Source organism: Populus euphratica, unplaced genomic scaffold, assembly GCF_000495115.2.
Source record: "Populus euphratica unplaced genomic scaffold, PopEup_1.0 scaffold16.1, whole genome shotgun sequence".
NCBI classification, from domain to species: Eukaryota; Viridiplantae; Streptophyta; class Magnoliopsida; order Malpighiales; family Salicaceae; genus Populus; species Populus euphratica.
The window spans coordinates 1,584,375-1,596,149 of NW_011499882.1; the positions used below are offsets into that span (position 1 = coordinate 1,584,375).

Genomic DNA, 11,775 nt, shown 5'->3' on the forward strand with positions numbered 1-11,775 from the left:
AAACGCATCTTGATCAACCCAGTGGGCATGATGGATTGATTTCTCATTCTGGCACAAAATGTTTGGAAAGAAGTACTCAAGTTGCATATGCTCTTCATGGGCACTCGCTTGTCGTGGAACTTGTGCCTGTGGGTTTTTCTTGTCTGAGATATCACCTTTTTGACATTCTCTCTTTAAATATCCATTTGACTTTCGGTTGTTTAGGATGAAGAGCTCATGTGGGCTCCTAACAACCGATGTCAAAGAGATGCAATCGATACCACTACATGCAGTGGCCGGCACTTGAACTATCATTTATTGTTATGTTTTAAGTGTATTTTTTTAAAAAATATTTTTTTGTTTGAAATTCATATTTTTCAATAATTTTAAATTATTTTAACATGTATTTTTAAATAAAAAATACTACTATCATACTTTTACTTATTCTTTTAAAAGGCTTAGATAACCCTAGCCGCCGAGGTCGCTTGTCTCTGTTGACAACAGGGTTTTTAGTCCCAAAGAGGGTTCTGAGCCCAAAAACATTTGCATTTTTTGAGGGAGGGAGAACAAAGTGGTGTGAGGCTGCGATCTATATGCAGTTAAAACTGTACTTTACTAAAAATAAAAATATATATCAGTTCAGTGTATTTTCAAGCCAAACAAAATATTACAAGATTATCCATAAAATAAGAAGGATAGAATGAATCGGCAACTGTAGCGCGAAGTTCTCTCGGCGTAACCAGAAAATAGGAACTATCTAATGATTGTCAAACCAATAGCAGTGACGATAATGGTGGAGGGGACTCCAAATTTGAGATGGCTCCAGAAAGATAAATTGTAACCAAGATCTGGGGCACGGCTTGCCTTCTCACACACTATCATATTGGCAGCCGAACCCAATAGCGAGAGGTTGCCTGCCACTGTGCTCACCCACGCTAAAATCAGCCATGACTTCCTCACATAATCCGGGGAAATACAAGCTGCCGATGCTGCCATCCGAGCCCCCAGTAAGAGAACTGAGACGGTCGGCAGAGTTACCATAAACTTCTTTTATGTTTCTTTTCAGTCATATTAATTAATGTCACAATGCCCCATAAATGGATGACGTGCATTATATATGCATGAAGTTGCATTGATCAGAATAATTTGGGTCCATGCATGCATGCCAATCTCATTCAATGGATAACTAGGGCTTGGAGAAAAGGAAGTATGAACATACCAGTTGGTACATTTGACACCACATTTGAGAGGATAAGGATGAGAACTGCAAGGACTGCTATCCCGCTAGCATGGTTAATTTGTGCGAAGGGCTCCACGAATTCCCACAAACAGCTTGGAAATCCAGTTTTATTGAAGCCTTCAATTGTCATAAACATCCCACAAAAGAGAATCAAAAGAGAATAGGAAACCTGGCCAAATGTAAGAAGAAAGATTCAAGGCTTCAGGTTCTTGACAGACCAGTAAAAATCTTCATTAACTAACAAAGAAGACAGGTAGAAAATAACGGAAGTATCAAGTTTGGTGTCTTGCCTTCTCTAGGCATGGCTGAGCATCCTTGAAATCAAGAACCATTAGAGCAACAGCAGCAGTGACTGCAGTCCATGACATATTTACTCCCATCACCAAAGCAATCAACATCCCTAGAGTCACCAGGTACACACAAGATTTCCACATTATGGGTTTCCATTTCGAGCATGCTCTCGAGTTTCCTGCAGACTCTAACATAATACTGGGAACCCTGAACATGTCAGTCTCACTAGCACCAGATCTGTATCTTAACGTGTTAAAATAAGCCGAATTCCCATGAATTGAAGGCGAGCCCTGCATATCCAACATGAAGCTTCTTTCTTGAGAACTTGAGCGTGGGAAATGTGGCAATGTGGCTGGCAAAAACCTGTAGAAACTCGTGTCATCATCAGGAACAACTTCCACATTTGCATCTTCTTCTTCCTTGAGATGAGAGGATAACTCTCTCCAATACATACATATGATAGCTACAGCATTCACAAAAACTCCTACAAGTGCTGCAGGTGCAATTCCAACAAAGAAAGTCAAAAAAGGAATCTGACCATTTACAGCAACAACCAGGTTTTGAGGGTTGCCTATTGGAGTTGCTGATGACCCAATATTTGAGCTTGAGGCAAGAGCAACCAAGAAAGGTTGAGGCGAGAGATTGTGTTGTTTTGCAACTTTGAGTACAAATTCAGTCAAGATCATACAAGAAGTGTCATTGGTAAAGAAAGCACTTGAAATGGCAGATAATAAGCTGACTCTACAAACTAAATCCTTTGCTCCAAGGCTCTTCCATGACAGCAGTTTGCTCAAGTACATAAATGCATCTGCTCTTTCAAGATAGACACTTACGACTATTGTTCCAAAGAGAAGGCCAAGAATTGAAAGATCAATGGAGGCATATGCTTGAGAAGGAGATATGACTTCGAAAATAACCATGAGTACTGCCCCTAGAAGAGATCCCGCAGTCCTCCCAATGGGCAGAAATGGAACAGCAGGGAAAATTGCCAGCACCAAGAATACTGCAAAGGCAAATGTGCCTAGAACCACTTTCACTAAAGGAGCCATTGCAATTTCCTTTGCAGCTTAGAAACCCTGAAAACACAACAAGATTCAATTATCCTGCATTCTCACACAATATTGAAGACATTGCCATTCAAAATAGAAGACTAGCCAATTAACAGGAGTTCACCTAGGAAGAACTGTTACAAGATAACAAAATTCCTTTCCTGTTGAAGAAATATGAACTCAATAACATTCCGAATTGCTCAGTGCCTCAATCTAACAATACCCATCATTATCAAGTAAAACATAGCAGTTCCAATCAACAAAAAAAAAAAAAAACAAATCGCATCAAATGAAAGGTGACACCTTGACATACCAAAACAAGAGTCCGCTGCTTTTCTGAAAAAATGCCAGCAGTCCATTGGCATTTTAGTGAAGTCTTCCATGTTGACAGCAAAGTGGTGGACCTAAAATCAATATGCGCTTAGCAGTCAAACAGAAGTGTAACTAGCACAGCATGCAGCAGGTCCAACCCAAAAAAACAGCCATTAATTGCACGAAGTTTAGTCTAATTAATGGATGAATAAATAGCTTACTGGCAGCGTATCCAGTAGGCTTGAGCTTGATCATTTTGGCTGCGAATACAACTACATGTCAAAGCAGGAGAGGTGCTGGTAGTTGCAAGTCCTTTTCCATTCAACACTAAACATGAAATTTGTGCGATCATAAGGTTCCTGTGACTGAGATAGGATCCAATGGCATGGATAAGTGGACCAGACAACACAAACATGGAGTGGTATATGGGTTCTCTATTAGCCATATTGTCTTTTTCAGTGCAAACTAGAGCATATGATTTTATCATTGCTGAAATTGTCGTTCGTCATGGCAGGGTCACTCTGGTTCGGAATATTCAGGGCCTGTTCAGCGACGAGGGTGAATAACTGTACCGCTATTTTTTGAATATTTTTTATTTAAATTATTTTTTTTATATTTTTAAATTATTTTAATATATTAATATATAAAATAATTTTTAAAAATATTATTTTAATACATTTTAACATTTGTCACATTCTCAAACAAGCACCTATACATTCAAGAATAACTGTTCAGAACTATCTAGGTGGTGGCTAAATGGTAAGGATTTGAGATTAAGGGGTTTGCTTCCTCTGTGGTCTCAGGTTCGAGTTCTTGATTGCTCTTATGATGGCCATTGGAGACTTACATGGGTGTTAATTTCAGGGCTCGTGGGATTAGTCGTGGTGCACACAATCTGGCCCGGACACCCACGTTAATCTAAAAAAAAAAAAAAAAGAGAATAACTGTTCAGAAAGCAGTTATTATTGTTTAGTTCTAAGTATATTTTCACTTTTCATTGTCTTTTAAAATCATATGTGGTTGGATTTACTGATTGTGATTATGATTTTACAATATTATTTGATTTGTACTCGCGTTCTCTTTTTCTATAAGTGATGTATGTGTGGTGGTTTTGCAAGGTTTGATAAAAAAATTGCTTTTTTTATTTTATTTTAGGATTGCGTGCTAGTAATGCAAAAACTCATACTAACTTTTCAATTTATTTTTTCTTTTGATTAGTTCCTCTTTTATTATTTGTAATTTTTTTTATTTATATTAATTATTTCTAGTTGGATTTTATTTTCACTTTCATTCTTGGTTATTTGATTTTTTTATTTTTTTAAATTTAATCATTTTTTTAATTGCTATTTATTTTTTAAATCATTTTCTTGATTGATTTTTTTTTCAATTCCACCCTTAGTCATTTATTTTTATTTAATTTTTATGTTAAATTTGGTCACAATTCTTTTAATTACTATTTTTAATCATTATTTTAATGGATTTTTTTTACAATTTCTTTAATTTCATTTGACTTTTCCATAAACATTTAATTTCATTTAATTTTTATATTGAATTTAGTCCAAAGTCTTTTAATTACTATTTTTTTACATTTTTATTTTATTGATTTTTTTTAATTTTATCTATTAATATTTATTTGATTAAGAATCTTGCTTCTTTATTTTTTAGGTTTGCTTTTATTAGGTAAAAAATATGTATGATTAGCTCGAGTCGACTTCCATATTTTTTTAAAGCATTTTTTAATATATTTTTGCTAGTATTTTTTTCACTTTCCTATTTATATGATCATCTCAGTTTTATGTTTTAGGTTATAGATTTGATTTGTTGACCCGGTTGGCCATTGAATTCGCTCAAAACTTTTTTGTTAATTTTTTCTATGACAAGTTTTTAAAATTTATATTTTTAAATTGGCATACAATAAATTTCTTGATAGGATTCGGATTTAGGGTTTCATAGATTACAAGCTTTTGAAGATTTAACCATGTTTAGGATATTTGTCCGGGTTTGGTTGGTTTTTACAAATATTTTTAATTTTATCCCATGTAATTTTTTTAATCTTTAAAATTTGATATTTTTTTATTTTAATTGATATTTATTTTATTTGAGATATTTATTTTATTTTTTTCATAAAATTGCATCCTTGTTGGGTTTTTTCTATCAAATTTTTTTCTAATTCTTTTTGTTATTTTTACAGGTTTTTTATTAATATTTTTCTACCGATCTCATCCTTTAAAATTAAATTGTTTAAATTAATATTTTTCTACTGATCTCATCCTTTAAAATTAAATTGTTTAAGAATTATGCTTTTAGATTGAATTTGAATCAATAATTTCACAGGATGCAAATTTTATAGATTAGGCCAAGTTTAAGAAGTTTTTTCTATTTTTTTATTTTTTCTAAAATAATGTTTTCTTATTTTCTATCCTTTTTTTAACTTTTTTTTTTGTTTTTCGGTTTAATTTTTTTACTCTTGTTTTCTTATTATTTTTGTTTGATTATATTGGATTAGTCTTCAATAATTGTTTTTTATTTTACCCCCTATCAATTTTTAATTTATAAATAATCTATCATGTTACAAATGATTTTTAATTTCACCTTTTAAGATTTTTCTAATTTTTCAATTTTGGTTCTAATTTTTTTAATTACTATTTTTTTATTTGAAATAAAAGTTTTTTTTAGATTCATCCTCATTGGGTTTCAATTTTTAGCCTTTTTTCTTTTTGTTCTTCTTTTGAAATAAAGTTGATAAAAATAAAATATTTGATTATTAGCCTTTTTTCTTTTTGTTCTTCTTTTGCATAATGCCAACTTTGTCCACTTATCTGGGGGTGATAAGGGGTGCCGCAAGTTTTTTTATTAATAAGTTTTTCAACTATTTTATTATTTAAAATTAAAGTTGATGGTATCTAAGTTTCTTGATTTAACCTAGGTCTATGATTTAATACGATACAAATATTTTAGATTAGACTAGGTTTCATTTGAGTTTTTACAAACTTATGTTTTTTTTTTTAAGTTTGACTATATTTTATATGATTTTTTTCCTGTTAGGTTAGTATTAGGTTATTTAATAATCTAAATAGGTTCAGGTATGATTATTTTTTTAGTTTATTTTTTTATTCTTTTTGTTGTTTAAATTATTGTTTTAACTAGCGACTCAATTTTTTTTTTTAACCTATGGCTTTTTTTACATAAAAAATAAAATGAGGGAGCTGCAGATCTAGTTTAATCGTACAATTATAAACGAACACAAACTTGTATGTGTGTGTGTGTGTAGAGGCCTGATTGATCAAACTTGTATGTATGTGTGTGTGTGTGTGTAGAGGCCTGATTGATGACTTGTCGAGCATGATTTACCATCCCAATAAAAGTATTTGATCAGGACAATATTTGAATAACAATGGGCTGTGGGACTTCAATGCCACTAATAGCCCAATGACCACAACAAGAAGGGCTTTCTTATAGAAAATAAAGAAGGCATCAAATGCAGGGAGGGAGAAACACGACGCGTTTTGGCTACTATCTTATTATTATTATTATTATTATTATGATAAGCTGGCAAATGTCCTGAAACTAGAAAATTGACAATATTAGCAAACCAAGGTATTGTAGAGATAGAAAATAAAGATTCATCGACAAAAGGGAATGCACGCTGGAAGCAAAGCAGAGGCATGCCAAGAGACAACCATGACACTCTCCTCGCCTCGCCTCGACATGATTTCTTAGTTGCCTCCCTAAAACTACAGGTAATAACAACATCTGATTAGCAGCCAGATTCACTCCCTGTTCCTAGGCCACTGATTTCCAACGTGAGAAGGATCTATCTATCTATAAATAACCTTGTCATCACCCATCATCATCTAATTCTAACTCTAAATCTAAATCTAAATAGTAACAGGTTTGTGGACAAAGAAGAAGCCAGTCAGTTCTGATGGTCACACGGGACAGCCTGTTCCTCTCTTTTCTGTCGGTTCACTTGTTAGGATAGGTAGGTGCGACAGAGACATGACACTTGGCCGTTACCTAACAGAATTATTTGCCTGCCTTATCCTCTGTTGCCAATACAGGCAATGGCAAGCCAGCATACCTAGTGCTGGCATGGCATCAGCCACATATGACCATGACTGTATCGATAATCTTAGTACCCCTACACCGTATTTCCTATTTCCTCTGTGCCCTACGGTGCTCCACCACTGCTACCCCCCCTCTCCATTCCACACATCTCCATTTATTAACCATCACGCTATTCTTGTCTTCCCAGCAGCAGAAATTCAATGCAGTACCCCACCAACAGTGATTTTTACTGCACCAGTGTAATTCTCTAACCCCCAGCTATTCTTGGCGTTGGGATTTCTGTCACGGTATGTAAAATCCGTATTCCAGGCCAGCTATAGCTAACTCGCACACAACATTTTGAAACACAGTGGTGACATATCTAAACAGAGCATATAAACCAAATTCCTCTGTGATTGCATGTACAAAGGTTGACCCTTCCGCACCAAACCCAACAGTATGAGAAGACCTAAAGATGTAATGCAATGCAAGCCAAGGATACAGGGCATGTACAGCCACAGAGACTGGATCACTATCACAGAGACCTAAAAATGTACATAGATCAATATCAAACTTATCTTTCTAATATATATAATCAATTCATCAGGATTCTACAACGAGAGAACCCGCAGAAACAAGAAGAGGAGGGGCATACACAGCCACAGAGACACTGAATCACTATAGTGAGGGCACCTGTCGAAGGAAACCAAATTCTCTTATTATTACACATGAAAAGGAAAAAGGAAAGAAAAAAAATATCCAGACAACAATACCTATATGCAAATGCTATTTTTGTGTAACTAAAATAAGGAAAAGATAAAAAAAGAATGATCTATCAGTGCCCACACTAAGGATCCCTACAAACTACTTCCTCTAAGAATTTGTGCTTTTGGTCACTAGAGAAAATAGTACTGTGAAATCTATCCTTCAATCATGTGAATGCAGACTATGGTAATCTACGTTTCCAAAACGGTGCTGGCTTTGGACTTGCATCTCACAGGCTAGCTTTCAATACAACATATTAGCTTCACTGTCCAAACATGGAAGAGAGGTCTTTTTTTCATGATTGTAATGTCAGCTGACCTCTGGCTGTAGCAGAGGAAAGAAAGTCCAGCTGTTGGCAGGTCCAGCTTCCTTCCCAGCAATCGTTTCATTTGCCCACCACTCAGAGCTGATAGCAGGCTTATCAGAGACTTCTCCTTTAGAGTTATCGAAGTTAAACTCTTTTATTGACCCAAGAGTGATGGATCGATGCTTTCTATAGCCGTGATCCTCTTCTGTTTCCTCTGAATTTTTCTCAGGCATTTCACTGGAAGCTTCCCCGTTTTGTATGCAACGTTCACCATTCATTGCTAACCTATCACCTCTCACTGGGTCATCGGGCATGGTGTCCTGTGGATACTCTGGGAAAGTTCTAGTGGATGCCGCTGACTTACTTTCAAGACAACGCGCAACCTCTTCACCACTCAACTCAAAGGAGACTCTGTGGTGAACCACATTTTCTTCGGTTTTTGATCCATTTTCTGAGTTGGTAAGTGATGCAACCTCAGAAATTTGGTTCTCCAAAAGGAAACCAATTTGCGAGGCAGGCACGAAGCAATCAGGGGTCAAAGTTCCTGAGCCAAGCCTGGATCGCAGGCCGGCACCATCTGGAGTGGCAGTTCCAGAACAGAGCCTCGATAGCCCCATGCCATCTGGGGTCACCGTACCGGAACCGAGCCTGGATAATCCCATACCATCTGGAGTCGCTGTACCAGAACCAAGCCTCGAACCTAGCCCCACACCATCCGGTGTCAAAGATCCAGAACCTAATCTTGAACCCCATTTACGAGTAGTAAACTGTTCGAAGCCCAGGAGCTTGGGAGCCTCACCCATTCGGAACTCAAGCAGAGGATGTCTATCGGGGAACGGAGAAGAGGTACCTGAATTCGAGATTGCTGATCCTGGTGAGATGATTTGACCACCTGGGCTTCCTGGGTACGGGTGATATGACTGAAATTCATAGTGAGATAGCGAAAACTTTTGATTGGGGCCACTGTTTCTTCGAGCACGTTCCAGAGAGGACGTCAAGAGTTGAGCAAATGGCACTTCAGGAGATGAAGGTGTAGTAAGTTGAACAGATTCCGGAGGGGGAGTGAATGGAGCAGTGGATGGCTCGGTGGTGAAAGCAGAAAACACAGGTGGTGTGACTAGCTGGGTTTCATGTGCATAAGGGCCTATGGCAAAAATGGATGCAGGTCCGCGTGGGGAATAAGCATTCGCCGAGAGGGACGTGAGAGAGAGCAATCCTGCTGGTGATTGAGTGGAGGAAGGGGGATCAGACTGGAGGAAAGAAGCAGGAGAAGAGGGAGGAGCAATAAAGGACAGCAGATTGGGAGTTGACTGAGTCTGGTTTTCAGTTGAAGAGGATACTGCTCCTCGTACTTCTGGTTCAGGAACAAGGACAGCATGACCAATTCGCTTGCTATTCTTGTGAGAACCGTGAGAACCAAAACACCAGTAGAGACTCCAGCAGCCTCCCCACCTTCTTTTCTGTTGAAGGAAAAGAGATTGTAAATGACTGGTTCCAGAAGAATCAAATTAAATCTTATATTTCCTGAGTAATATTGCATAAAATGCATTATTGATCGCAAAGCAAAAGGCATCAAAGCGAGACAGACACGGTATTTTCTTATGAACAATACCACGCAAATCATATTTTGAAACTTGGAGAAATCCATGGAAAGAGAGAGCCAGGACTGCTGCTTTCCTGGCATAGATCTAAATTCATCTAGAAAAAAAGACAGTCAAAGAAGGCGGGTTTGACAGCAAATCCTAAATGGTAGAATGGATAAATCCAAATTCTCATAAAGTATTTCACAGAATCATATTATTTTCCAACGGGTTCTAAGATCTTAATTCTAATAACATAAAAGTTTTGAATCTTTTTTGTTGTCTCTTCCAATCCCTCAATTTGCAGCAAGAAAATAAATAATCATGGGAAAAAAAAGGAGCTGTTGAACATCATCTAAAGCCAAGCATCTCATGTGTCTTAGCTTCTTAGATTCAACTTTCCATCATGGAAAAAAGAAGAAGAAGAAGAAGAAGCTCATAAGCTAGTGAAAAGGTCCATTCAATTCTATTCTATGATTGCAACTTTTGAGGACCCAGAAAAATTAAAAGCTAAAAATAAAGCTAAAATCTCAATTACTTGAACAACAAAGGAGTCTAAAAAAGATCCAGTCTTTTCATCTCCCCCGGAAATGTACTGTTCCTCAGATAAAAAGCGCAGTCGAAGGATAAGGAGTTATTTTGTTCCTCAAAACAAGATCAAAATTTTCTATGAAGCAAAGAAGGAAAAAAAAACATAACAGTTATACGAATAGAGTCCAAACAAAACCTCAGAAATCAGTTTCCTTTCCTAACCAAACACACAGACAGATCGAGAGACAAAAAGAAAAAGAAAAGTTGTACTTGAACAGTTGAAGAGGATGGCTGGACACGAGACTCGGCGGAGACGATGGCGGTAGCAGCGGCGTTAACGGTTTCGATGCTGCTATTATTGACACTTCTCATCTTTGATTAACAACAACAGCAGCAAACATCACCACCCATAAAACACATGGAGGAAATTAAATTCATACCAAAGCCAAAGAGGGCTGCTGTGTTCTTAGATAAAAGAGCTGAAAAAAGAAAAGATTTTTGTTTTTTTTTTTTAAGACAGCAGAACAGAACAGAAGAGAAGTGTTGAGTTGCGTCCTCTTCTTTCAGATCATAAAAACCAAACATGCACACTCTCTCTTCTCTACGGTTGTTATCCTCTCGTTTGTTGTTTTTAATCTCATCAACTCTTCTCCTTTTCCCTTGAACAAACACTCCTTCACTATTAAGAGGGAATAACATTTTTAATGATAAAAAATACTTTACATGTAGATATTTACATAATTTTTCTTACCATGCTTGATAAATAATTATTTAAAAATACGATTATGAAAGCAAGAAGATAACAATGAAGCAAGGGTGGCGGTGAAACAATTTTATAACTTAATTTATTCATTAAAAAATATATTTATCTTTTAAAGTTTTATAAATAATAATAATAATAATTTGCTTATAATAACCATTTCAGCCACCACTGTTACTGATATTTTTATCATCCGTATGAATACTCCATTAGGACGTCCATTATCATCACCGTTTCATCGTCATAAAACATCGCTATCATTCTATTTTTATTTATATTATTATTTATCAAATGTCATAAAAAAAATCTTACAGGTGATCTGAAAAGATTTGGGATTTGAAAAAAATAGTGTGCAATTAATATTAGTCTCATAGTAAAAGTCCATTTTGTTAACACTAATTAATTGATTGATTAGTGGGGGCTGATGTGAAGGGAAGGAAGGGCAAGTTCTTCTATGGACATGTCTACATATTCAACCTAAGCTCGTCAAGTCCATGATTATTAGAACGAAGACTCTTCCCTGTCTAGCAATCACCTGATAGCGATGTGGTGGTGGTCAAGCACATGCAATTACTGGAAGGGGCATGGGATGGACGTGACCCCGTGAGAAATTGGAAGCTGTTAGTTTTAAGACCTATTTTATTAATTCGATCCTAGATATTATTTCTTAAAAAGATTTAAAATAATATTATTTTAATAAGAAAATCAACAGATTTACCCAAGTAACCGGATTTTTTTTTTTTAAATCATGAGTGAAAATGAGCGAGGTTTCATGTCAACCCTGCCAGGTGAGATAGTAGTCATGGTGATATTATTGTAAGTTACAGAGTTGCTTTCTGCGCATTGAATTTGAACAGAAGCATACCCTTTTCTTTTTCTTCTTCTTCTTTGTTATAAAATAAAACTACAAGGTC

The 11,775-nt window shown here is 36.1% G+C and overlaps 2 protein-coding genes across 3 annotated transcripts; both read right to left on the reverse strand.

Moving 5' to 3' along the window:
* Window positions 1-595: 595 nt before the first annotated feature.
* Window positions 596-3,217, reverse strand: LOC105129678 (putative transporter arsB). Of its 2 annotated transcripts, none has more exons than XM_011031854.1 (4): window positions 3,090-3,217; window positions 1,510-2,588; window positions 1,199-1,388; window positions 596-995 (listed from the first exon to the last, which is right to left on the reverse strand). In XM_011031854.1, the coding sequence occupies exons 2-4, from the start codon at window positions 2,557-2,559 to the stop codon at window positions 733-735; spliced, it is 1,503 nt and encodes a 500-aa protein (XP_011030156.1). In that variant the 5' UTR covers window positions 2,560-2,588; window positions 3,090-3,217; the 3' UTR covers window positions 596-732. The 2 variants fall into 2 exon arrangements, with proteins under 2 accessions (XP_011030156.1, XP_011030155.1); XM_011031853.1 differs by lacking the exon at window positions 3,090-3,217 and adding an exon at window positions 2,684-3,072 and having other exon boundaries at window positions 1,510-2,586.
* Window positions 3,218-7,478: 4,261 nt separating this feature from the next.
* LOC105129679 (uncharacterized) lies at window positions 7,479-10,768 on the reverse strand. The gene is made up of 2 exons (XM_011031855.1): window positions 10,372-10,768; window positions 7,479-9,450 (listed from the first exon to the last, which is right to left on the reverse strand). Exons 1-2 carry the CDS (start codon window positions 10,471-10,473, stop codon window positions 7,993-7,995), a joined length of 1,560 nt encoding a protein of 519 aa, XP_011030157.1. The 5' UTR covers window positions 10,474-10,768; the 3' UTR covers window positions 7,479-7,992.
* Window positions 10,769-11,775: the final 1,007 nt, after the last annotated feature.

What these genes read in the sequence shown, in the direction of transcription:
- LOC105129679 (XM_011031855.1), bottom strand. Translation starts at nt 10,473, where the DNA reads ATGAGAAGTGTCAATAATAGCAGCATCGAAACCGTTAACGCCGCTGCT. An exon ending in CATCCTCTTCAACTGTTCAA is followed by an intron (nt 9,451 to 10,371) that starts GTACAACTTTTC and finishes TTCCTTCAACAG; the next exon opens with AAAAGAAGGTGGGGAGGCTG.
- LOC105129678 (XM_011031854.1), bottom strand. Translation starts at nt 2,559, where the DNA reads ATGGCTCCTTTAGTGAAAGTGGTTCTAGGCACATTTGCCTTTGCAGTA. An exon ending in CTCAGCCATGCCTAGAGAAG is followed by an intron (nt 1,389 to 1,509) that starts GCAAGACACCAA and finishes ACATTTGGCCAG; the next exon opens with GTTTCCTATTCTCTTTTGAT. An exon ending in GGTGTCAAATGTACCAACTG is followed by an intron (nt 996 to 1,198) that starts GTATGTTCATAC and finishes CGACCGTCTCAG; the next exon opens with TTCTCTTACTGGGGGCTCGG.